At 43.7% G+C, this 24,088-nt stretch overlaps 1 protein-coding gene across 1 annotated transcript in view; it reads left to right on the top strand.

Moving 5' to 3' along the window:
- The window catches only part of RFT1 (RFT1 homolog), a 48,829-nt gene extending 26,205 nt beyond the window's left edge, over positions 1-22,624 (top strand). Inside the window, exons 10-13 of the mRNA XM_053600874.1 lie at positions 378-522; positions 13,491-13,596; positions 20,011-20,260; positions 20,525-22,624. Coding sequence (XP_053456849.1) covers positions 378-522; positions 13,491-13,596; positions 20,011-20,260; positions 20,525-20,692 — 669 coding nt within the window. The 3' untranslated portion in view covers positions 20,693-22,624. The remainder of the gene's footprint in view (positions 1-377; positions 523-13,490; positions 13,597-20,010; positions 20,261-20,524) is intronic.
- Positions 22,625-24,088: the final 1,464 nt, after the last annotated feature.

Genomic DNA, 24,088 nt, shown 5'->3' with positions numbered 1-24,088 from the left:
TTTCCTAAGTGTGCATTGATAGTGACATCAGAATTTGAGTTGTCAGAAGGACAGAGCTGGATAGCATATTTGAAATCTTATTACCTACTTAAGAATAAATATTAGAGGGCAAAGTAAGTGTTTCCTAAGCAATATTTGAAACAGTTTATCCTAAATGAGTTGAAAAGTAAACCTTCCCCTGGCCACCTAAAGAGATACACACTATCTTTTCCCCTTCATTTGCTAATTGACACATAAACAAATGCTGGCCACAGAGAAACAGTTATGCTTCCCACCAACTGGAAGAGAGAGCTGTGAAACAGCTGAGAGAGAAGGCCAGACACAAGGGTTTCTCAGCTCGTGACTCATCTGACTTCCTTCCCTCGGCCTGGCTCTAGGAGGACGTTGCTGTTGCTGCCATGGTCTTGGAGTTCCTGCTCAAGCTGGCCCTGCTGGCTGGCCTGACCATCACTGTTTTTGGTTTTGCCTATTCTCAGCTGGCTCTGGATATCTATGGAGGAGTGATGCTTAGCTCAGGATCAGGTACGTACAAAAATTTTGCCAGACTCGTTCTAATTTCCAAACAAATAGAAGAGTCATGAACATCAAGAATTAGTGCACACACAGTTGCGACCTGAGTCTGGTGGCAGGGGCTGGGGAACTCTTCCCCTCATTCAAGTTCAGATGCTCCAGGTGCAGTCAGGAGCGATGATCAGTTTCCCATCCTAACTTGGAGAAGTTAAGACTCCTCCCTGCCACTGGCTTTCCTCTCAAGCCTAGAATGTGTTTTGCGGAGTGCTTCCCCGTGCTCCCTCTAGGGTGAGGAAGGAAAGCAGAGGGCAGGCGCTAATGAGTCTCTGCTTGGTACTAAACACATCTGAAGGTAGTAAATGCCACATAAATCTCACGGCCTGATGCATAAAAGCCTCTGAAGGATAACCCAGAGCCATTTGCAGAGAATAAAATTGATCTCAGCAAATAAAATGTTATATTTAATCCAGAGACTCTTGGTTTTTAAAGAAGAAAGGTATTGAATGTGTCTAATTTTAAAACACTAGGACACTGAGGCTCTCGTGGTGGTTGTTAGGCCTTGGGGACTTCACCAATTTCAAAATGTGGTGGCTGGCATCCTGAGCTAAGCTGGCAATCTATTTGCAGTGTTCCATCTTGGGTTTAGCAAAGATGTTTTTAATTTCTCAGGTCACTAGACAAGAACCCTGAAGACTTCTTCCTGCTACCTCATCTCAATATAAAGGGCTTTATCAGATGCCATTTTACAGGTTCACTGGCGTGTCATAGTCTCTGCTATAACGGGGCCCAGACTTTTGGTACTAGGGGAAGAAGCGCCAAGTTTCTACTCTAGAGCAAAGGTCATTAAATTTGGAGAAACACCTGCTGTGAAACCAATGAAGTGGTTTGCAGCTCCCTGCAGCTAGTGCTATGAGAAGTGCATTTCCATCAGGCAACTGCAGGGAGGCCTCATTAGGAAGGCATTAGCAAGTTTATGTGCAGAGACTGGGAACTCAACTATTTCATAGCAGTTCTGCCCCTTTAGAAAGCAATCACCAAGGAACAGCCTCTAATGTAAAACAATCACAGGATGTTGCCATGAGGCTAAGGCTGTCCCATCATTATTATGTTCACCTGGGAGAATAATTAATCATAGAAGAGATAAATATGACAACCAAAATGTCTCGGATTTAAAAGAAGAGATGAAGTACTGCAATTGTGTGGTCATTTACTCAAAGGAGGTGCTGGTGCCTATTTTAAGCATTAATACTAGATTTATCAGAAAGGTTTAGTGTTCATTGGGGTCTAAGGTATTATGTTCAAGTCATTAATTTTAGACTCTTGCTCTTCCAGTTTCATCTTAAGAGACGGTAGAGTCTTGAGAATGGTTCTGGTTTCTTAGTCTACTTTTCTCTGGGGGAGGGGAGGACAGAAGCTCACTCTGTCACCCCAGGCAGATTGCTGTGGCATCATAGCTCACAGCAACTTCAAACTCTTGAGTTTGAGTGATTCTCTTGCCTCAGCCTCCTGAGTAGCTGGGACTACAGCCATGTGCTAGCACACCCAGCTAATTTTTCTATTTTTAGTAGAGACAGGGTCTCACTCTGGCTCAAGCTGGACTGGAACTCCTGAGCTCAAGTGATCTGCCTGCCTCAGCCTCCCAGAGTACTAGGATTATAGCCATGAGCCACCATGCCCAGCCTTTTTTTTTTTTTTTTGAGACAAGGTCTTTGTCTGTTGCAACCTTAAACTCCTGGGCTTAAGGAATTCTCCAGTCTCAGCCTCCCAAGTAGCTGGAACTACAGGTGTGTACCACCACACCTGGCTAATTTTCCTATTTTTTATAGCGATTGGGTTTCACTATGTTGCTCAGATTTGTTTCAAATTCCTGGCCTCAAGCAATTCTCCTATGCTGGCCTCCCAAAGTGCTGGGATAACAGACCTGATCCACTGCTCCTGCTGTTTCTCAGTCTCTTTTTTTTTTTTTTTTAATTTGGCCGGGGCTGGGTTTGAACCTGCCACCTCCAGCATATGGGACCGGCGCCCTACCCGCTGAGCCACAGGCGCCGCCCTGTTTCTCAGTCTCTTAAAAGCATGCGTGGTGGCTGGCTGCAGTGGCTCACACCTGTAATTCTAACACTCTGGGAGGCCGAAGTGGGTGGATTGCCTGAGCTCACAGATTCGAGACCAGCCTGAGCCAGAGTGAGACCCTGTCTCTAAAAAATAGCTAGGCATCATGGTGGGCACCTGTGGTCCAACTACATGGGAGGCTGAGACAAGAGAATCGCTTCAGCCCAAGAGTTTGAGGTTGCTGTGAGCTGTGATGCCATAGCGCTCTGCCTGGGCTGACAGAGTGAGACTGCCTCTCATTTTGACCAAACTTCAACTCTTGGTTGTACACCCTTCGAGTTTTCTCAGTAGGATTAGTGCCTCTCCCCAGTGTGCCTACTGCTTCCCCTCCCTGGTTCCTATGCCACCCTTCATCTCTTTGCCCCACTTGTGACTAGTGCCAGGTATCTGAATGCCTTTACTCTACCAGAAAATATTAAAACTGCTGCCCTCTGCCACAATCTTGTTTTTAAGAGATGGAGTCTTGCTATGTTGCCCAACCTGATCTCAAACTCCTAGGTTCAAGCAAACCTCCTGCCTCAGCCTCCCAAGTAGCTAGGACTACAGATGTGCCACAACACCCAGCTTACACAGTCTTTTTTGATCACTTAAACACTTCACAAAACTTGACTTTGTCTAAAGAGTCTTCCTGGATTAATCAGAAAAGAATGGCACCCCTCCGTGGCTCAAGACTTACCACCTTAGTTTTTAAAGGGAAAGTTGCAACACCGTCATCCTTTGTCTTCACCCTTGAAGTAGACTTATTATGGCCTGTGTTGTCCACCTCCAAATATTGGACTTGGACATGGCACAGACAGGCCTTTGCATAGGGTGTGGTTTTGCTTTGCATTATTTGGGATTAACACTGTATATAATTAAGGGCTTTGTAAGTGCTCTGGAGGCTTTTCTCAGAAATCCTTCTTACACCTGGGTTTTCTCTACTTAAGAAAAACATTCCCTGAATTTCCCTAAGATTTCTCATACTTCTTACTTAGGTGCTCAAGGCTCAAGGCTCAAGGCTATGCCCAGCTTGGAGCTCAAGAGTTCTAAACCAGCCTGAGCAAGAGTGAGACCTTGTCTCTTTTGACAAGCTTTTTTCTTCTCTGTCCCCTGTATTAATTTCCTAGCACTGCCAAGACAAAGTACTACAGACTAGGTGGCTTTAAACAACAGATGTTGTTTAAATAAGCCTGCAGGTTAAGGGAATCTCAGCTGAGCAGGTCTTTTTTTTTTTTTTTTCCCTTTTTTTTTTTTTTTTATTGTTGATTCATTGAGGGTACAATAAGCCAGGTTACACTGATTGCATTTGTTAGGTAAAGTCCCTCTTGCAAACATGTCTTGCCCCCAGAGGGTGTGGCATACACCAAGGCCCCACCCCTCTCCCTCCTTCCCTCTCTCTGCTTTTCCTCCCCCCCATGACCTTAATTGTCATTAATTGTCCTCATATCAAAATTGAGTACATAGGATTCATGCTTCTCCATTCTTGTGATGCTTTACTAAGAATAATGTCTTCCACTTCCATCCAGGTTAATACGAAGGATGTAAAGTCTCCATTTTTTTTTTAATAGCTGAATAGTATTCCATGGTATACATATACCACAGCTTGTTAATCCATTCCTGGGTTGGTGGGCATTTAGGCTGTTTCCACATTTTGGCGATTGTAAATTGAGCTGCAATAAACAGTCTAGTACAAGTGTCCTTATGATAAAAGGATTTTTTCCTTCTGGGCAGATGCCCAGTAATGAGATTGCAGGATCAAATGGGAGGTCTAGCTTGAGTGCTTTGAGGTTTCTCCAACACTTCCTTCCAGACTCCATACTAGCTTGCAGTCCCATCAGCAGTGCAAAAGTGTTCCCTTCTCTCCACATCGACGCCAGCATCTACAGTTTTGAGATTTTGTGATGTGGGCTATCACTGGGGTTAGATGGTATCTCAGGGTTGTTTTGATTTGCATTTCTCTAATATATAGGAATGATGAACATTTTTTCGTATGTTTGTTAGCCATTCATCTGTCTTCTTTAGAGAAGGTTCTATTCATGTCTCTTGCCCTTTGATATATGGGATTGTTGGCTTTTTTCATGTGGATTAATTTGAGTTCTCTATAGATCCTAGTTATCAAGCTTTTGTCTGATTCAAAATATGCAACTATCCTTTCCTATTGTGTAGGTTGTCTCTTTGCTTTGGTTATTGTCTCCTTGGCTGTGTAGAAGCTTTTCAGTTGAATGAAGTCCCATTTGTTTATTTTTGTTGTTGTTACAATTGCCATGGCAGTCTTCTTCATGAAGTCTTTCCCCAGGCCAATATCTTCCAGTGTTTTTCCTATGCTTTCTTTGAGGATTTTTATTGTTTTATGCCTTAAATTTAAGTCCTTTATCCATCTTGAATCGATTTTTGTGAGTGGGGAAAGCTGTGGGTCCAGTTTCAGTCTTCTACATGTGGATATCCAGTTCTCCCAACACCATTCATTGAATAGGGAGTCTTTCCCCCAAGGTATGTTCTTGTTTGGTTTATCAAAGATTAGGTGGTTGTAAGATGTTAGTTTCATTTTTTGGTTTTCTATTCGATTCCAAGTGTCTATGTCTCTGTTTTTGTGCCAGTACCATGCTGTCTTGACCACTATGGCTTTATAGTACAGACTAAAATCTGGTATGCTGATGCCCCCAGCTTTATTTTTATTACTAAGAACTGCCTTAGCTATTTGGGGTTTTTTCTGGTTCCATACAAAACGCAGAATCATTTTTTCCAAATCTTGAAAGTACGATGTTGGTATTTTGATAGGAATGGCATTGAATAGGTAGATTGCTTTGGGAAGTATAGACATTTTAACAATGTTGATTCTTCCCATCCATGAGCATGGTGTGTTCTTCCATTTGTTAAAATCCTCTGCTATTTCCTTTCTGAGGATTTCATAATTTTCTTTATAGAGGTCCTTCACCTCCTTCGTTAGGTATATTCCTAGGTATTTCATTTTCTTTGAAACTGGTGAAGGGAGTTGTGTCCTTAATTAGCTACTTATCTTCACTGTTATTGGAGTACAAAAAAGGCTACTGACTTGTGGACCTTGATTTTATATCCTGAAACATTACTGTATTTTTTGATGAATTCTAGGAGTCTTGTGGTTGAGTCTTTGGGGTTCTCTAAGTATAAGATCATGTCGTCAACAAAGAGGGAGAGTTTGACCTCCTCTGCTCCCGTTGGATTCCCTTTATTTCCTTGTCTTGCCTAATTGTATTGGCTAGAACTTCCAGCACTATTTTGAATAGTAAAGGTGACAGAGGACAACCTTGTCTGCTTCCAGTTTTAAGAGGAAAAGCTTTCAATTCTACTCCATTCAGTAAAATATTAGCTGTGGGTTTGTCATAGATAGCTTCAATCAGTTTTAGAAATGTGCCACCTATGCCTACACTCTTCAGTGTTCTGATTAGAAAAGGATGCTGGATTTTATCAAATGCTTTTTCTGCATCTATTGAGAGGATCATATGATCTTTATTTTTGCCTCTGTTAATATGGTGGATAACATTTATGGACTTGCGTATGTTAAACCAGCCTTGCATCCCTGGGATGAAACCTCCTTGATCATGATGTATGACTTTTTTGATGATAATTGTAATCTATTGGCTAGGATTTTGTTGAGAATTTTTGCATCTATATTCATGAGTGAGATTGGTCTGAAATTCTCCTTTTTGGTTGTGTCTCTTCCTGGTTTTGGTATCAGGGTGATGTTTGCTTCATAGAATGTGTTGGGGAAGATTCCTTCTTCCTCGATTTTTTGGAATAATTTCTGCAGTACATGAATCAGCTCTTCCTTGAAGGTTTGATAGAATTCTGGTGTGAAGCCATCTGGACTAGGGCATTTTTTGGTTGGAAGATTTTTTATTGTTTCTTTGATCTCAGTACTTGAAATTGGTCTGTTCAGGAGGTCTATTTCTTCCTGGCTAAGTCTAGGGAGAGGGTGTGATTCCAAATATTGATCCATTTCCTTCACATTGTCAAATTTCTGGGCATAGAGTTTCTGGTAGTATTCAGAGATGATCTCTTGTATCTCTGTGGAGTCAGGTGTTATTTCCCCTTCATCATTTCTGATTGAGGTTACTAGAGATTTTACTTGTCTATTTCTGGTTAGTCTGGCCAATGGTTTATCTATTTTATTAATTTTTTCAAAAAACCAACTCCTTGTTTCATTAATTTTCTGAATGACTCTTTTGTTTTCAATTTCATTGATCTCTGATTTGATTTTGGAGATTTCTTTTCTTCTACTGACATTAGGCTTAAATTGTTCTTGTTTTTCCACCTCCATAAGATGGCTTGTAAGTTTGTTGATGCACTCTCTTTCTGTTTTTCGAATGTAGGCATCTAAAGCGATAAATTTTCCTCTCAAAATTGCTTTTGCAGTATCCCACAGGTTTTGGTAGCTTGTGTCTTCATTGTTGTTATGCTCAAGGAAGTTAATGATTTCCTGTTTTATTTCTTCCTGCACCCATCTGTTATTCAACAGAAGATTGTTTAATTTCCATGTCTTTGTGTGAGGTTGAACGTTTTTGTTAGAGTTGAGTTCCACCCTTAGTGCCTTATGGTCTGAGCAGATACAAGGTAAAATTTCAATTCTTTTGATTCTTTTGATATTTGTATTGTGTCCCAGGATATGATCAATTTTAGAGAATGTTCCATGGGGTGATGAGAAGAATGTGTATTCTTTATCTTTGGGATGGAGTGTTTTATATGCGTCTATCAAGCACAGTTGTTCTAGGGTCTCATTTAAATCTCTTATATCTTTGTTTAATTTCTGTTTAGAGGATCTGTCCAGCTCTGTCAGAGGAGTTTTAAAGTCTCCTGTTATTAGGGTATTATCAGATATCATATTGCTCAGACTGAGTAAGGTCTGTTTCAAGAATCTGGGAGCATTTAAATTGGGTGCATAAATATTTAGAATTGAAACATCTTCTTATTGTATTTTTCCCTTGACCAATATAAAGTGTCTTTGTCTTTTTTGACTTTAGTTGCTTTAAATCCATATGTGTCTGAAAATAAGATTGCAACTCCTCTTTTCTTCTGAATTCCATTTGCCTGAAAAATTGTCTTCCAACCCTTGACTCGGAGCTTTAATCTGTCTTTTGAAGCCAGGTGTATTTCTTGCAGTCAGCAAATGGATGGCTTGTGTTTTTTAATCCAGTCAGCCACTCTATGTCTCTTCAGTGGGGAATTCAAGCCATTAACATTTATTGATAAGTGTGGTAGTGTTCTATTCATCTTATTTTGTGAGAGTCCATTGCTTAGTTTTATCTTTTGCATCAGTGTGGAGGTTAGGTTCTGTCCTTTAATTTCTGAGTTTTTACTTTGCTGCTGATCCATTGTCTGGTCAGTGTGTAGAACAGGTTGAAGTATTTCCTGTAGAGCTGGTCTTGTTGTGGCAAATTTCCTCAATGTTTATATATCCGTAAATGATTTTATTTCTCCATCAGTTTTAAAGCTTAGCTTAGCAGGGTATAGAATTCTGGGCTGGAATTTGTTCTGTTTAAGTAGGTTAAAGGTAGATGACCATTGTCTTCTTGCTCGGAAAGTTTCATTAGAGAAGTCTGTGGTCACTCTGATGGATTTGCCCCTGTAGGTCAACTGGTGCTTACTCCTGGCAGCTTGCAGAATCTTTTCTTTTGTCTTGACTTTGGACAGGTTCATCACAATGTGTCTTGGAGAAGCTCAGTTAGAGTTGAGGGGACCTGGGGTTCGATATCCCTCTGAAAGCAGTGTGTCAGAATCTTTGGTGATATTTGGGAAATTTTCTTTTATAATATTCTCTAGTATGGCTTCCATTCCTCTGGGGCATTCTTCTTCCCCTTCTGGGATTCCTATAACTCGTATGTTGGAACGCTTCATAAGGTCCCATAATTCTGACAGTGAACATTCTGCTTTCTCTCTCTTCTGCCTCTTTTACTATCTGAGTTATCTCAAGAACTTTGTCTTCTATCTCTGAAATTGTTTCTTCTGCATGCTCTAACCTGTTGCTGATACTTTCCATTGCATCTTTAAGTTCCCTAATTGACTGCTTCACTTCCTTCAGCTTTGTTATATCCTTTCTATATTCTTCATATCGTTCATCTCTTATTTGATTATGTGTTTGGATTTCCTTTTGGTTATTTTCCACTTTATTAGCAGTTTCCTTCATTGTTTTCATCATGTGTATTCTAAATTCCCTTTCTGTTATTCCTAACATTTCTTTATTGGTGGAATCCTCTGCAGTGGCTACCTCATTGTCCCTTGGAGGGGATGTTCTGGACTGGTTCTTCATGTTGCCTGGAGTTTTCTGCTGATTCTTCCTCATGAGTGATTTATTTTCTCTGTTTCCTTGCCCTAATTTTCCTTTCACTGCCTCTTGCTCTTTAAGTTCCTGTGCCTGTGGACTAAGGTTTAGATGAGTCCTTTTGGTATAGGACCGGAAGGATGAGAAGGTTGAAAAGCAAGAAGGAATGAAAGAAAGAAGGAAAGAATGAAAAGAAAATAGAGAAAGGAGAAGGGGTGGGTAAAGGAATATTGACAAAAAGAAGAGAGGCACAGAAAGAGGGAGACAGAGCAATATAGGTGTACAGTAGGGTACTTTGACACAACCTTAAAACATCCCAACCTCTGGGGGTGCCCGGTTGGGTGGTTCCCTTGAGGTCAGCAACTCTTTGCTAACCTGATCAGACACAGTACCCCACCTCCACCAAGTAGAGAAGAAAGACAAAAATGCTATAAATCAAACCAAAACAAGCAAACAGAAAACTTTATGGGATAAAATTGGGTGAAAAACCAAATAGGGGTAGAAACACTAGCAAAAATGAACTTAGAACTTATTGGAAAAGGCAGCAATGGGAAATTGTATTTATACTAGAAAACTGGAGAAGGAAAAGAAAAAATCAGTACGGAAAAGTTTGAAATTAAAAAACAAAACAACAACAGCAACATCAAAATAAACAAAAAATAAAAAGCAACCAAAAACAAAGCAGTATATATGTCTTACTGAATATTGTCTGGGCAACAGGTGGGCTTCTGGGGTATGGGATGTTAATTACAATGCTGGTATGACTGGAGGCCTCCGCTGATTTCTCAAACCCCACAGAGTAGACACCCTAAGTCTCTCTTCAGCCCTCTTAAAAGGCACTTTAAGATTCTAAACTTGCTAAGCAGAAGCTTTCCCAGGAAAGTGTTTGTCTCTGGAATCACTGCTGAAGTGACTGTCCACTTACCCATTGTGCCAAAACCGGTCTCACTCTGCCCCTGAGGGTTAGGTCTGTAAGGCGGCTCAGACCCCACCTTTAGGCTGCTCAGTCACTAGGTTACTAGGTTCCGCCCCATCCTTGCTCTGCAACCCCTAGGGCGGACCTTGTTGGGGCAGTTCTCTCACAATGGCTCCCTGTAGCCCTCAGCCAAACACTATTAGGTGCATCTGTCCGGCTCAGTGGCTCAGTCTGGGGTCTCAGACAATGACCAAAGTTCAATGCCCAAAGTTCTCAAGCTCTCCCCAAGGCAGTTCAACTGAGTGCCACATCCAAAAACACCAAAACAGTTCACAGGTAAGGCCTTTCCAGTTTGCAGTCTCACTGCTATAGCACAGCTGGCGGGATTAGACAGATCAAACACACGCGATTACTTGCCAGTTTTCCACTGTTTTTGTCCTCCTCTTGGGGTCCAGAAGTCTCTCGATGACTCCCTGTATCCTCAAAGGGATGATTATAGGCAGATCCCACCAGTCAGAGATGCCTGGAGTCTTATCTCCCCAGACTCACGGTGCCCAGATGCAAGGAAGCTGTTACTCGGCCGCCATCTTGCTCTCCACCCTGAGCAGGTCTTGATGAAAAGACTTTTGGGAAAAGCTCAGGGTTCAGAACAAGCAGGGAACTAGTGAAACAGAATACTCACAAATCAGAACGGAGAACCAGAGCCCATGCTGGTATCTCTTCCAAAACAAAATAATGTAGTTCTAACTAACAAGCTTTGTTTGGAAAAATATAACACATGTATTACCTCAGAGTTCTAGATTCTAGAAGTCTCAAATCAAGGCATCAGCAAGGCCTGTGCTCCTTGCTAATGGCTCTGGGGAGGGTCCTTCCTCGCCTCTTCTGGCTCCTGGTGTTCGCTGGCATCTTTGGTGTTCCTTGGCTTGCAGATGCTCCTTCCCGTCACATGGCTGTGTTCTCTCCGTATGTCTGTCTCTGAGTCCAGGTTTCTCCTTTTTATAAGGACACCAGTTGAATTGGATTAGGGCCTACCCAGTAATCTCATTTTAACCTGATTTTCTCTATAAAGACCCTGTTTTCAAATAAGGTGAGATTCTGAGTTACTGGTCGTTAGGACTTCAAAATATCTTTTTGGGAAGGATGCAGTTCAGCCCATAACAATTCAATTTAGTGAACGGTTAAAGTTTCCATCCTTGAATTCTCTAAATCGACTCAAAGCCCTTTCTCTGAGTCACTGCTTCATGCCAGAGTTTGTATTCTCTTATACCTCACAGCAGCTCACTGCACACCTTCACACAAGCCCACACAAGCTGCCAGCATTCCGTTACCAAGAGGGGCCCCCATCCCGCTCTGCTGCTGGCAGAGGAAGAAGGGTGGGGAGAAGCAAGATGCACACAGGGCATAGCCTTGAGCCACTTGGGAGCTGAACCTGGTCCCTGCCTCCTCTCTGGGAGTCACCCTGGACTGGGGCAGGAGTCAGGCTACTTTCTGCAGCAGCTGGACAAATGAAATGCAGTGTGACATGGTACAATGTGGAATCCAAGAGCTCCACGGAAAATAGTATTTTATTTGGCAACAGGGCTGCCCTGTTGTAATTTTGGGACTGCCATAAAACTGTTTAGGGCTCCCCCTGTTTAGGGCCTGGGGATCTTTCATATTAAACAGGCTTCACAAACCCTGAATGAGTTCCAGATTTTGAGACTTCAGACTTCAATCCCCCCTCCTTTTCTTTGGTGGTTAAGTTTTTTTCTTTGTTGAGGTGTAATTTACGTAAAGTAGGGGCGGCGCCTGTGGCTCAGTGAGTAGGGCGCCGGTCCCATATGCCGGAGGTGGCAGGTTCAAACCCAGCCCCGGCCAGAAATCACAAAAAAAAAAAAAAAAAATTTACATAAAGTAAAATGCTGCTCTCTTAAGAGTACAGTTTAATGAGTTTTGACAGATGTATATGCTGTGTAAAACAGACACCATTACTCCAGAAAGTTCTCTTAGGACCCCTTCTGATCAATTGCTCCCTACCACCTCAGAGTCAACCACTGTTCTGATTTCTCTTACCACAGATTAGTGTTTTAAAAAAATTAGATACCAGGCGGCGCCTGTGGCTCAGTCAGTAGGGCACTGGCTCCATATACCGAGGGTGGTGGGTTCAAACCCGGCTCTGGCTGAACTGCAACCAAAAAATAGCCGGGCATTGTGACGGGTGCCTGTAGTCCCAGCTACTTGGGAGGCTGAGGCAAGAGAATTGCTTAAGCCCAGGAGTTGGAGGTTGCTGTGAGCTGTGTGATGCCATGGCACTCTACCGAGGGCCATAAAGTGAGACTCTGTCTCTACAAAAAAAAAAAAATTAGATACCAATAAAATAATATAAGTATGGCTGGGCATGGTGGCTCATGTTTGTAATCCTAGCGCTCTGGGAGGCTGAGGTGATTAGATTGCCTGAGCTCAAGAGTTCTAAACCAGCCTGAGCAAGAGCAAGACCCTGTCTCTAAAGATAGCTGGACACTGTCATGGGCACCTATAGTCCCAGCTACTTGGGAGGCTGAGGCAAGAGAATGGTTTTGAGTCTACAAGTTTGAGGTTGCTGTGAGCTATGATGCCATAGCACTCCAGCACTGTACTGAGGGCAACAAAGTATGACTGTCTCAAAAAAAAAAAATGAAAAGAAAGAAAGATGTATGCTTTTGTAGGTGGCATTTTTCTTCAATGTAGTTTTTGAGATTTGTTGGACAAGTTTCACTGATTTGCACAAATCAGTAGTTTGGTTCCCCCCCCCCCCTTTTCTTACTGAGAAATATTCATTTATATGGATAGCCTAGAGTTTGTCTGCTCTTCTACTGTTGTGTAAGTGTTGTGTGTGTATTCATTTCTATTGGATCTAAGCCGAAGGAGTACGATTGCTGGGCCATAGGTTAGGTGTATGCTTATTTTATTAGTTGCCTGAAAATGGCTCTCTTAAAAGAGGGGAATCAATCCCATTTGGGTTTTTTTGTTTTGTTTTGGTTTGGTTTTGTTTTGAGACAGAGTCTCACTTTCTCACCCTCGGTAGAGTGCTATGACCTCATAGCTCACAGCAACCTCAAACTCTTGGGCTCAAACAATCCTCTTGCCTCAGCCTCCCAAGTAGCTGGGATTACAGGCACCCACCACAATGCCTGGCTATATTTAGAGACAAGGTCTTGCTCTGGCTCAGGCTGGTCTCCAACTTGTAAGCTGAGGGAATCCACCTGCCTTGGCCTCCAGAAGTGAGCCACTGCGCCAGGCCCTGAATCCCATTTGTAAGGTTCCTATTTTCTGTTAGCAGATTTTTCCAAATCTCGTTTGTTAGAATTGTATCACTTTGATTTGGAAGAGAATACCATTATAGGCTCTGTTCTCACTTCAGATTTGTAAATATTCTAAAAAGAAAGTGAACGAATTTGCTTGCTGGTCAGATATACTTTTAGTTATTCAGCAAGAGACCTGCCCTATATTTAGTCATTAATTGTCCTTTGATTTTTAGCTGATTATTTAGTCAATGCTCTGGAATGCTGGGAGTTGTTTCAGATAATTAAGACCATTTGCTTTAGCAAGCAGTCTGCCCGTTGATTATAATCAGGTCTCACGGCCCAGTTGTGGTGTCCACTGAGTGCTGAGATTCGGGCTTCTCATTTGGGCTCTGGAGTCCTAATGGTTGTTTCCTTGTAGGTCCCGTTTTGCTGCGTTCTTACTGTTTCTATGTCCTCTTGCTTGCCATCAATGGAGTGACCGAGTGTTTCACATTTGCTGCCATGAGCAAAGAGGAGGTCGACAGGTAGGTGACTTAGAGGGAACACCTTCAATCATGGCCGTCTGCCAAAATGAAGTAACTTGTCGATCTTGTGTTTCCCAACTTGGGCTGGCTCACGTAGAAAATTGGTGTTTGTTTCTCAGCATAGTGGTTGAGAACTAGAATCATCAGGTCCCAGCTCAGACTGATGAGATTCTCCTAAGAAGTTCTGGTCTTCTCCCTAACCCAGCTGAGTGAGAATTAATTTCAGGAGGCTTGAGCCAAGGAATCTATTTTATTATACAGCTCCAGGCAATTCTGATTCTAGAGCTGTGGAAACTGCTGTTCTAGACCAGCTTTCACAGTAAAAATTGTACTGAGCACTGTGACCCAATACATACTTAGGTGTGTGTAACTAAAACCAGGGTTCATGAAGCAGGAAGTACCCTGTTTATGCACAGGACACACTGACACTTTCTATTCTATTTTCTTTTACTTTTACTTTTTTTTTTTTTTTTTGGAGACAGTCTCAAGCTGTCGCCCTGGGTAGAGTGCTGTAGCATCACAGCTCATAGCAACCTCCAACTCCTGGGCTTAAGTGATTCTCTTGTCTCAGCCTCCCAAGTACAAGTAGCTGGGACTACAGGTGCCTGCCACAATGCCCGGCTATTTTTTGATTGTAGTTGTTGTTTGGTAGGCCCGGGCTGGATTTGAACCTGCCAGCTCTGGTGTATGTGGCTGGCACCTTAGCTGCTTGAGCTACAGGAGCTGAGCCTCTATGTTATTTTTCAAAAATACCATGTCATGACCTACTAAATTGATTTCTCAGCCTGCTAGTACGTCACAACTCGTGGCTTTAGAATAGCGGTGTAGATATGGTTTTCACCTCAGATAGTTACATTTATAGCTGTAGAACTGCTTTGAGTCCCTCTTTCCCTACCTCTCCCTCCTTGGATGAAAAGGTCTATTTAAGTCTAACTTTGAAAATACAGCATTTTTATTTAAAAGCTGCTTCTGACATTGAATGATTTAAAAATATAATTTAAAACATGCTATGTGAGGCACTGTAGTGTAGTGGAAAGAGCCTGGACTCAGAGTATATCTCTTTGAAGGGAATTTTTTTTTTTTTTTGAGACAGAGTCTCACTATGTTGCCCTCAGTAGAGTGCTGTGGTGTCACAGCTCATAGCAACCTCCAACTCTTGGGCTTAAGCGATTCTCTTCCCTCAACCTCCCAAGGAGCCGGGACTACAGGCACCCACCACAACACCCGGCTATTTTCTTGTTGCAGTTGTCATTGCTGTTTAGCTGGCCTGGACCGGGCTCAAACCCACCAGCCTTGATGCATGTGGCTGGTGCTTTAACCAGCACCGTAACCACTGTGCTACGGGCACTGAGCCTGCAGGGAATTATGTTACAATAACTTCAGCATTAATGTTGAGGGGCTGAGTCAACACTAAACTCATTTAAAATTTTAAAAAAAACTTGGAACCAACTTATGAGGGAATATAGACAGTGGCTGGTTGTTCTCTTTATTCTACTGTCAGTTTGAACCAAAGGAAACACTTTTTAAGTTATTTATGGTGGAATTTTGATAGTATATAAACATTGAGAAAATTATTTTCATAGTATTAGTCAACATAGAGAAAGGAACAGAGCTAGAGCACTTTCTAATGCAATTCTTATCTTCATCAACTCACTTCCTCTTGCAGTAAAATGGGATGTCAAGCTCAGTCTTTGATCTTCAGACACGTATAAAACACAGCCGCTCCAGTTCTGTCTGGGCCCCTGGCCCCAGCCCCGGTCTGAGCACATGGAATGGCTGGGCTCATCAAAGACTCTGGCATTTTTTCTATCCCTGTGTCTTTAACCAGACATAAAGCTCTAGCAAGGATTTTTATAGTATTATAGAATAGATAGCTTAGTTACATGTTACAATTAATTATGATGATATTGCACTGGACATTTCAGATTCTGAACTGAAAAAAGTATTGGTAGAAACATGGGCTTTTACTAAACCAACTTAAGCTTAACCAGTCTTTTTCCAAGTAAAAATAGAGCATTTGTGTTGGATATGAAATACTAGAACATCCTTTGGATTAGAAATTGCTCTTTAAAAAAAAAACAAAACTCGGGGCGGCGCCTGTGGCTCAGTGAGTAGGGCGCTGGCCCCATATACTGAGGGTGGCGGGTTCAAACCCAGCCCCGGCCAAACTGCAACAAAAAAAAACAAAACTCATATATAGAATCCAATTGATACATTTTGGCCCTATTGAATCATGCTTACTTGACACATACTTTTGAGCATTTAATCTCCAATGGGCATTGTTTTAAACTCTAGGACTACAGTAATGAACAAGACAGATGAAATCCCTGCTCTCCTGGAACTGACACTGGGGGTAGCAGATAGCAAACAAGTACATTAGTAAGTATAGGTTTCGGGGAGGCGCCTGTGGCCTGTGGGTAGGGCGCCAGCCCCATATACCGAGGTTGGTGGTTCAAACCCGGCCCAGCCAAACTGCAACAAAAAATAGCCAGGCGTTGTGGCAGGTGCCTGTAGTCCCAGCTACTCAGGAGGCTGAGGCAAGAGAATCGCCTAAGCCCTAGAGTTGGAGGTTGCTGTGAGCTGTGTGACGCCACAGCACTCTATGAGAGTGATAAAGTGAGACTCTGTCTCTACAAAAAAAAGAAAAGAATAGGTTTCAGATAAGACTAGACTAGACAAAAAGAAAATGTGATGTGCTGAGAATGAGAAATAAAACAGGATTATAGTAAGTACCAGAGTTATAAACATCCGATTGACATACAACTCACACTTGTGAATGGAGGCTGTTACAGGCAGGTGAACGTACCTGTTCTGACTTACATACAAACTCAAGAACAAACTTACAGAACCTACCTTGTTTGTAACCCCAGGGACTGCCTGTATATAATGAGTAGTAGGAGTCCTTTAGATTAAGCTGAGCAGACGCCTGTATCACTGTGACATTTAAACTGAGGCCTAGATGACCAAGAAGATGGTCAAAGATGGGGGTAGCCCAGGCCTGGTGACCCATGCCTGTAATCTCAACCCTTTAGGGGGCCAGGGTGAGAAGATCACTTGAGGCCAATCTAAGCAATACAGTGAGACCCTTTAGCCAGATGGGATGATACACACTTGTAATCTCAACTACTCGTGAGGCTGAGGCAGAATGATTGCTTAAGCCCGGGAGTCCAAGGTTGCAGTCAGCTATAATGACACCACTGCACTCTAGCCTGGGTGACAGAGCAAGATCCTGTATCAGAAAAATAAAAAAGATGGGGGCACAGTTTTCTAGGAACAGGGATGAGCAATGCAAAGACCCAAGTTGATAGTGCCTCTGCCTGATTTGTTGGACCTTGAATGCCATCACTGACTGCATGATTGTCAGTGAAGAAAGAGTATGATCTTCTCAGGTTGGCACATGAAAGATTAGGGCCATATTTTTCATGGCTGCAGAGGCAAGCTTATATAGCCACGCCTTGATGTATTCACTTAGCACCCACTGAGGGATGCTTCCCTTGGTGCTGTAGTTGGTATCCTTGACTATTTATCTTTTAATAACTCTCCCAGGTCTTCAAGGGATTGTGGAGAAATAAGCATTGATAAATAATTTACTGTTCATGTTAACAAACCTTATAAAATAGTCGTATTTTCACTTATTAATAATTATGCTTTGATTAAAAAGTGGTATTTTAATTGTCTCTTTAAAATTCTCATTTTTCCTTGAAGTGGATTATGTCTTTAAGACTATATATTGGTGAGTTCTGGAAAGTTTAACAACTGCAGAGCCCTGTTGTAGTGACAGGCAGTGGACCTTGTGATTATCAGCTCCAGATGGCCACACCAAAGAGGCTGCACTGTTGAATGCTTCTCTGCTTGAATTAGCAGGAATTAGCAATTGGTCTTATTATTATCATTTTACTTTTTTTTTTTTTTTTGCAGTTTTTGGCCAGAGCTGGGTTTGAACCTGCCACCTCTGATATATGGGGCTGGTGCCCTACTCCTTGAGCCACAGGCACCACCCTATTATCATTTTACTTGGAGCTGGGTGAGGATGCCTTTGAAAGTTTGTGAATCTGGCTCGGCGTTCGTAGCTCAGTGAATAAGGGTGCCAGCCACATACACCAAAGCTGACGGGTTCAAGCCCAGCCCAGGCCTGCTAAACAACAGTGATAACTGCAACCAAAAAATAGGCAGGCATTGTGGTGGGTACCTGTAGTCCCAGCTGCTCGGGAGGCTGAGGCAAGAGAATCACTTAAGCCCAAGAGTTTGAGGTTGCTGTGAGCTGTGACATCACAGCACCCTATCGAGGGTGACACAATGAGACTCTGTCTCCAAAAAAAAAAAAAAGTTTGTGAATCTGTTACATAAATCCCAAGAATTGGTGTAGTAGACCTCTCTGAGGTAGTTTCTGAAGAAAGCCAAGGTTACATATCTCCGTTGCCTTTTGGAAAAGAGGTCAAAGTACTGGTCTGTGTTGGATCCCACTTCAGTGGCTTGTTAGGAAGTTGGCCATTCTGATCACTGATTAGTAGTTAGTGAAAAAACTGCCCCTATGTAGCTGTGGACTCTTGCATTTCTGTTGTTCGTTAAAGGAGACTGTCTCTTGACTGAGAAATTCCCCTGTTGGAATACAGTATTCTGTGTATTGGGGTGTAGTATTCTTACTTCCCACTTAGCGCGTATCTCTGTAGAACCCTGGGATTTATCAGCCTAGGGACCTACACTTGGGCATTCAGAGGTTACAGTGGCTTTCTTGCTACCCTTCATGTGCAGAACTTGACTGGTGGCCTCTGAGGTTAGCAGGCACAGCTTGGGAACCTAAAGGGTTTGGTTCCCTCAACAACTATATACTTAAAAAATTTTTCTTCTTCTTTTTTTTTTTTTTTTGAGACAGCCTCAAGCTGTTGCCCTGGTTAGCGTGCTATGGCATCACAGCTCATAGCAACCTCCAACTCCCGAGCTCAAGCGATTCTCCTGCCTCCACCTCCCAAGTACCTGGGACTACAGGCACCCGTCATAACACCCGGCTATTTTTTGGTTGCGGCCGTCATTATTGTTTGGTAGGCCTGGGCTGGATTTAAACCCGCCAGCCCAGGTGAATGTGGCTGGCACCTTAGCCGCTTGAGCCACAGGTGCCAAAGCCAAAAAATTTTGTTTCTTCTTTAAGAGATGTGGTCTTGTTATGTTGCCCAGGCTGGTCTTAAACTCAGGGACTCAACCAATCCCCCCACCTCAGCCTCCCAAGTATCTGGGGCTACAGGTGTGTACCACCACGCCTGGCTTGCAAGGTGCCTACTGTGTCAGGCAGAAACCGCATGTGAGGGAATTTCATTCCTGGCTATACTATAAGCCTTTGGAGGACACTGACAGATATTTTATGTTTTCTGAGACTCAGTTTCTTTTGTGGAGATCTGAAAGTAATTAAGTGATATAGTGCTTTGAAATCAGAGAAGTGAAGGGAGTGGTATAATCCTTTCAGCTCCAGGATCTAAAAGAGTACTAGAGATACAGAGAACAGAAAGAAAGATGGGTAAGAGTTTGGAAAACACCAACAGTGATCCAGGCTTTGGTCCCAGTTCACTTCTCATTCTGAAGGCCAGTTACTTGTTTTTGAGTGAGGGCCACTGCCCGAAGTTCCTGGATGCTGCTTTTCCCCAGGGAAACAGTTTGAAGTGCTGAAGCTTAGGGGCCAGGAGTCAAGTTGGAGCATTGCCTTGCTCCTTAAACAAATTACTCAGCCTCCCTGTGCTGGTTCCCATGTCTGTGAAACAAGTCCAAGCTCCACAGGGCAAGGGTCATGTGTGTTCATTCACCAGTTATGTCCCTAGCACACCTCACAGGGGCTGTTACAGAGTTAGCATCTAGTATATAATCATTAACAGGGTCACCTTCCTGTGCCTCACGTTGGAGACTTTGGCTGAACAGGATTTTTATGTATTTTGATCACAAAGTTCACTTCACCAATTATTGTCTTTAAAATACATAAATATCTTCAGTTTATTTTCTTACTGCTATGCAGGGGTGAGAGGGACAGGAGCATTCTCATGTTCATCCATGTAGCATCCAATGTTATGAAAACCTAGATTATGGAAACTCAGCTGGAGTTAGAGGAACTCAGAGTTTTGTTTCTTCTTTAAGAGATGTGGTCTTGTTATGTTGCCCAGGCTGGTCTTAAACTCAGGGACTCAACCAATCCCCCCACCTCAGTCTTGTTATGTTGCCCAGGCTGGTCTTAAACTCAGGGACTCAACCAATCCCCCCACCTCAGCCTCCCAAGTATCTGGGGCTACAGGTGTGTACCACCACGCCTGGCTTGCAAGGTGCCTACTGTGTCAGGCAGAAACCGCATGAGTTGATGTTTGTGGCCACTTTTTTTTGCTGCAGTCTTGTCTTAGGGCAAGATACCCATTGCCTGGCTTGCCTCCCTCTCCCCAGGTACAATTTCACGATGCTGGCCCTGTCATCCTCATTCCTGGTGTTGTCCTACATCCTGACCTGTTGGTGTGGCAGTGTGGGTTTCATCTTGGCCAACTGCTTTAACATGGCTATTCGGATCACACAGAGCCTTTTCTTCATCCACCATTACTACCGAGGGAGCCCCTACAGGCCCCTGGCTGGCCTCCGCCTGTCACCGGTCCTTCTTGGAGTGTTTGCCCTCAGTGGTGGGATTACTAGTGTTTCAGAGGTAAGACTCCCAGCAGCTTCCATATCACGTGCTTCTGGACATGTTTTTGCCTCCTCTTATCCCTTCCCCAGGCCTCCATGGCAGCATCTTACAATAGACATGACAAAAGAATGTTTCCAGTGGGGAGAGAGTAGACCCACAGTACATAGTTGTCATGCCTTTTGTCTGAGCTGGAAGCTGGAGCTATAGCTGCCCTCCTGGCTTGTCCTAGAGGAAGGAGGGACAGCTTGAGGAGTGGGCACTAACAATAGTTTCTTTCCCCAGGTGCTCCTCTGCTGTGAGCAGGGCTGGCCAGCCAGGCTGGCGCACATTGTTGTGGGAGCCTTCTGTTTGGGAATGACTCTTGGGACAGTATGCCTCACAGAGACCAAGCTGATCTATTTTCTCAGGACTCAGTTAGGTATGTCTAGACTCATTGACAAAATGACGTGACTTCAGAGATGCTTTGACACCTGCGGTACCTGGACCAGCCATGGGGCAGTTCTGCTGGTGGAGCACATATTCTGTGTAAAAGCCCTCAGTAAAAGTTCTGCAGTGGAAGAATGAGAGCAACACGGGAGGGCGGCATCACGGAAACCACTGGATGAAACAGTTGCCATCCATCTGAAGTCTTAAACGTGAAGGATGAGTTTCATTTTTAAGTGAAGACCAAAAATAGATGACTTTTTTCATCATTTTGTTCTAAGCAGCATTGTCTTGTTTTATTAATCTATTAATTCCTTTTGGATGTGATTGACCTTTGGAGCTACCTGTTCTAACAAACTGGGTCTTAGATGTTAATGGTTAATAATCATCAGGCCCAGAAAAAAAGATGTAGCCATTTTACCAGTTGCAGGAATATTTCATTTCTTCTGTAAAAGAAGGAAGGAGACATGATGTTCTGCACCAGACAAGAACAAAGTGTGGCCCTATTGTTGCAGCCTTCCCCACGTCAACACTGTGGTCTGAGTTTTTAGAGAAGGAAAAATGTTCTTCAGTGAGTTATCCAACAACTGAAATTGTGAAGCTACTCAGACCACACTTCCCAGAGTGAGTTAGGGAGACTCTCACCTGTCACGGTCACACTGTGTCCCATGAGTCAGCCTTACCCATAGAGGGCCCCCAGGCTTTGCTGATTGAAGAGTGGGTGAAAGCTAACTGGAGATCCTGGTCTGGCCACCTGAAAGAGGGGGACTCTGAAGGAAACTGTGATCCAGTGTGAGCTGCTTTGTCCCCTGAAAGGAGCACTGCTTTACGACTTTCTGTAACTTACTCATGTGGAAATTACACAGGTAGGCTGGGCATGGTGGCTCACGCCTGTAATCCCAGCACTCTGGGAGGCTGAGGCGGGTGGATTTTTGAGCTCATGAGATGGAGACCAGCCTGAGCCAGAGTGACCCCATCTCTAAAAATAGCTGGGCCTTGTGGCAGGCACCTGTAGTCCCAGCTACTCAGGAGGCTGAGGCAAGAGGATCACTTGAGCCCAAGAGTTTGAGGTTGCTGTGAGCTATGATACCATGGCACTCTACCAAAGGTGACAAAAAAAAAAAAGAAAGAAAGAAAATTGCACAGGTAACAAGTAAAGTTGAGCAGATGTATCTTTTTATCCTCAGAACAAGACAGGATAAATTTTATATGGCAAGTATTACTGAGTCCAATCCCTTCCACTGACCCATTATTTCCAGCATTAGTCAGTACAGTTGAAGTCCAGCTTCAGGACAAGAGTAGCAGGCTAGGCCTTTGGTCCTCCAAGCTGCAAAGTGAGCCCAGACTCTCTGCACCTCACACCCTGGACGTGAGATCATCGAGCATCATTTCTGTGTGGTAAAGTGTCTTTCTTTGTTCATTAATGTATTAATTCCTTTTGGATATGAGTGCCCTCTGGCATAAACTTGTGCATGTTTGGCCTACATGCACAAACTCTGTATCTTGGATAGTAATAGTTTAATAATCCTCTGGAGAATGTCCCCAAACTTTCCCAGAGAGAGCAGTAAGGACAACTCATATTATGCATTAAAATGCATATGTTTAAATCTAGTTGCCCAAGACCCACCAGTACCCCAAGACAGGCCCAGTCACCCTGGCATATTTTTATCTACTTAGAGGGAAAATGCTTTCACTAGTTGGTGGAAAGTAGCTAAATGCAAGGTGTCCTGAACAATCAAGGTCCTCCAAAAGCGTGGCCTCAGTCATACTTTTATAGGGCAGCATCAGGCTAACTCAGAAAAATGGATTGTCCCATGGGGTCAGGTGGGCAGCACAAAGACAGCTCTTCCTCTCTCCCAATTTTGTGCACTTTCTCTGTCCCCCAACTGCACAAAAATTGGCCTTCAGTCCTCAGAAGCTTCTCTACTGCTGCTGACCTCTTCCCCAAAACCCAGTCAACCCCCCAACCTCCCCCGTGCCCACTAGGTCCTCGTATTACCTGCCTCAGAATCACCTGGATTGCAGGTCCAAAATGTGGCTTCTTAGAACCCACTTCAGACTTCAGAGTCCATATCTCTGGCTTGGCTTTTCTGGCAAGCCCACATGACCGTTATGCCACCAGGGTTGGTATGCCCTGCTGTCCTCAGCGTGCGTATGCCTGCAGGAGCAGAGCTGCTGTTGTACAAGCAGCCCGGTGACTTCCAGGGTCTTTGGGAGGAGGGTCTTGGGGTCGTGCCATTCTCTCTCCTTCGCCCTGCTGTCCGCTAGGGGCTGCTGTCAGGGCCAGCTCCTCTTGAAAGACAGCCAGCCAGGATGGCAGCCCAGGGCTCCTTCCCATGTCCTATTTCCCTGTTTATAGGAAGAATAGTGCCCATGGCCACATGTTTTCCCATTACTAATACCTGCTTGCTGGGCTGTCAACACATTGGTGGCAGATCCTGGCTGCCTCCCTAAAGTTCATTTGGCCCTGAACAGGCCTCTGGTACTTTTCCCTGCTAGCCCCTAGAGCTACTCCTGTTACCTCAGGGCACTTGCATACATGTGGGCCAGGCTGCCTCATTTTACCCAAGAAGGATTTTGTAGGGGAGTCACACTTTTGACTTTAAGTACCACTTAAATAAAGTGAGGTTACTCTCCATGGAAACAAGTCTGTGGGGCACATCAATTAATGAAAGAAAGAAGCCTGTGGTGGTGAGAATAACAGCATTGCTGACTCCGTGCTCCTCTGGCTGCTCATAAATGTTGGCCCCTTCAGACTTGGCCTGGGGTCTCAGTGAGTGGATTCTGCTGGGCCCCTTACCCACGGCAGAGGGCATGCCCCGCCCTGTTCCAGGCTCTTCGCAACCTACTTCAAGCTGGTCCTTTCCTGCCTTCCGTCTTTTATCTTTAATCATGTATTCCTATTGCTCGTTTCACATCATTCCCCTGGTCTAAAAATAATTAAATTATTTTCTTCACATTTGTGTAAAGATTCTTCTTTCATACCCCTTCTCCCCCAAAAGGGGGAAAAAAAATCTTAAATTTCATAAGGAAGGTGAGCAGACAGCTGAGTGTGTGAACCATCTGTGTTCCTTGTGAGAGCTCCACCTCCTCCATTGCCATTGTGACTGGGACTGAGATTCCTGGCTTGGAGGAAGGGCTGTGTCCCGGCCCGTGCCACAGAGCCTGCCATGCCTGCCACTGAAGGACCTGGCATCTCCCTTGCACCTCTTCCCTTCCCACCCAAGCAGTGTTTCACATCATTTATGGGATTTTTCTCTCTCTTCTCAGTCTGGCCTAGTCCTAGTTTTGTTTTTGTGTTTTTTAAGAGACACAGTCTCACTTGCTCAGGCTGCAGTGTTAGTGGTACGATATTGTAGCTCACTGTTCTGCCTCAGCCTCCCAAAGTGCTGGGATTACAGGAGTGAGCCAACATGACCAGTC

The sequence above is a fragment of the Nycticebus coucang genome, chromosome 8 (genome assembly GCF_027406575.1).
Source record: "Nycticebus coucang isolate mNycCou1 chromosome 8, mNycCou1.pri, whole genome shotgun sequence".
NCBI classification, from domain to species: Eukaryota; Metazoa; Chordata; class Mammalia; order Primates; family Lorisidae; genus Nycticebus; species Nycticebus coucang.
This window is presented reverse-complemented; position numbering and strand designations above follow the sequence as displayed.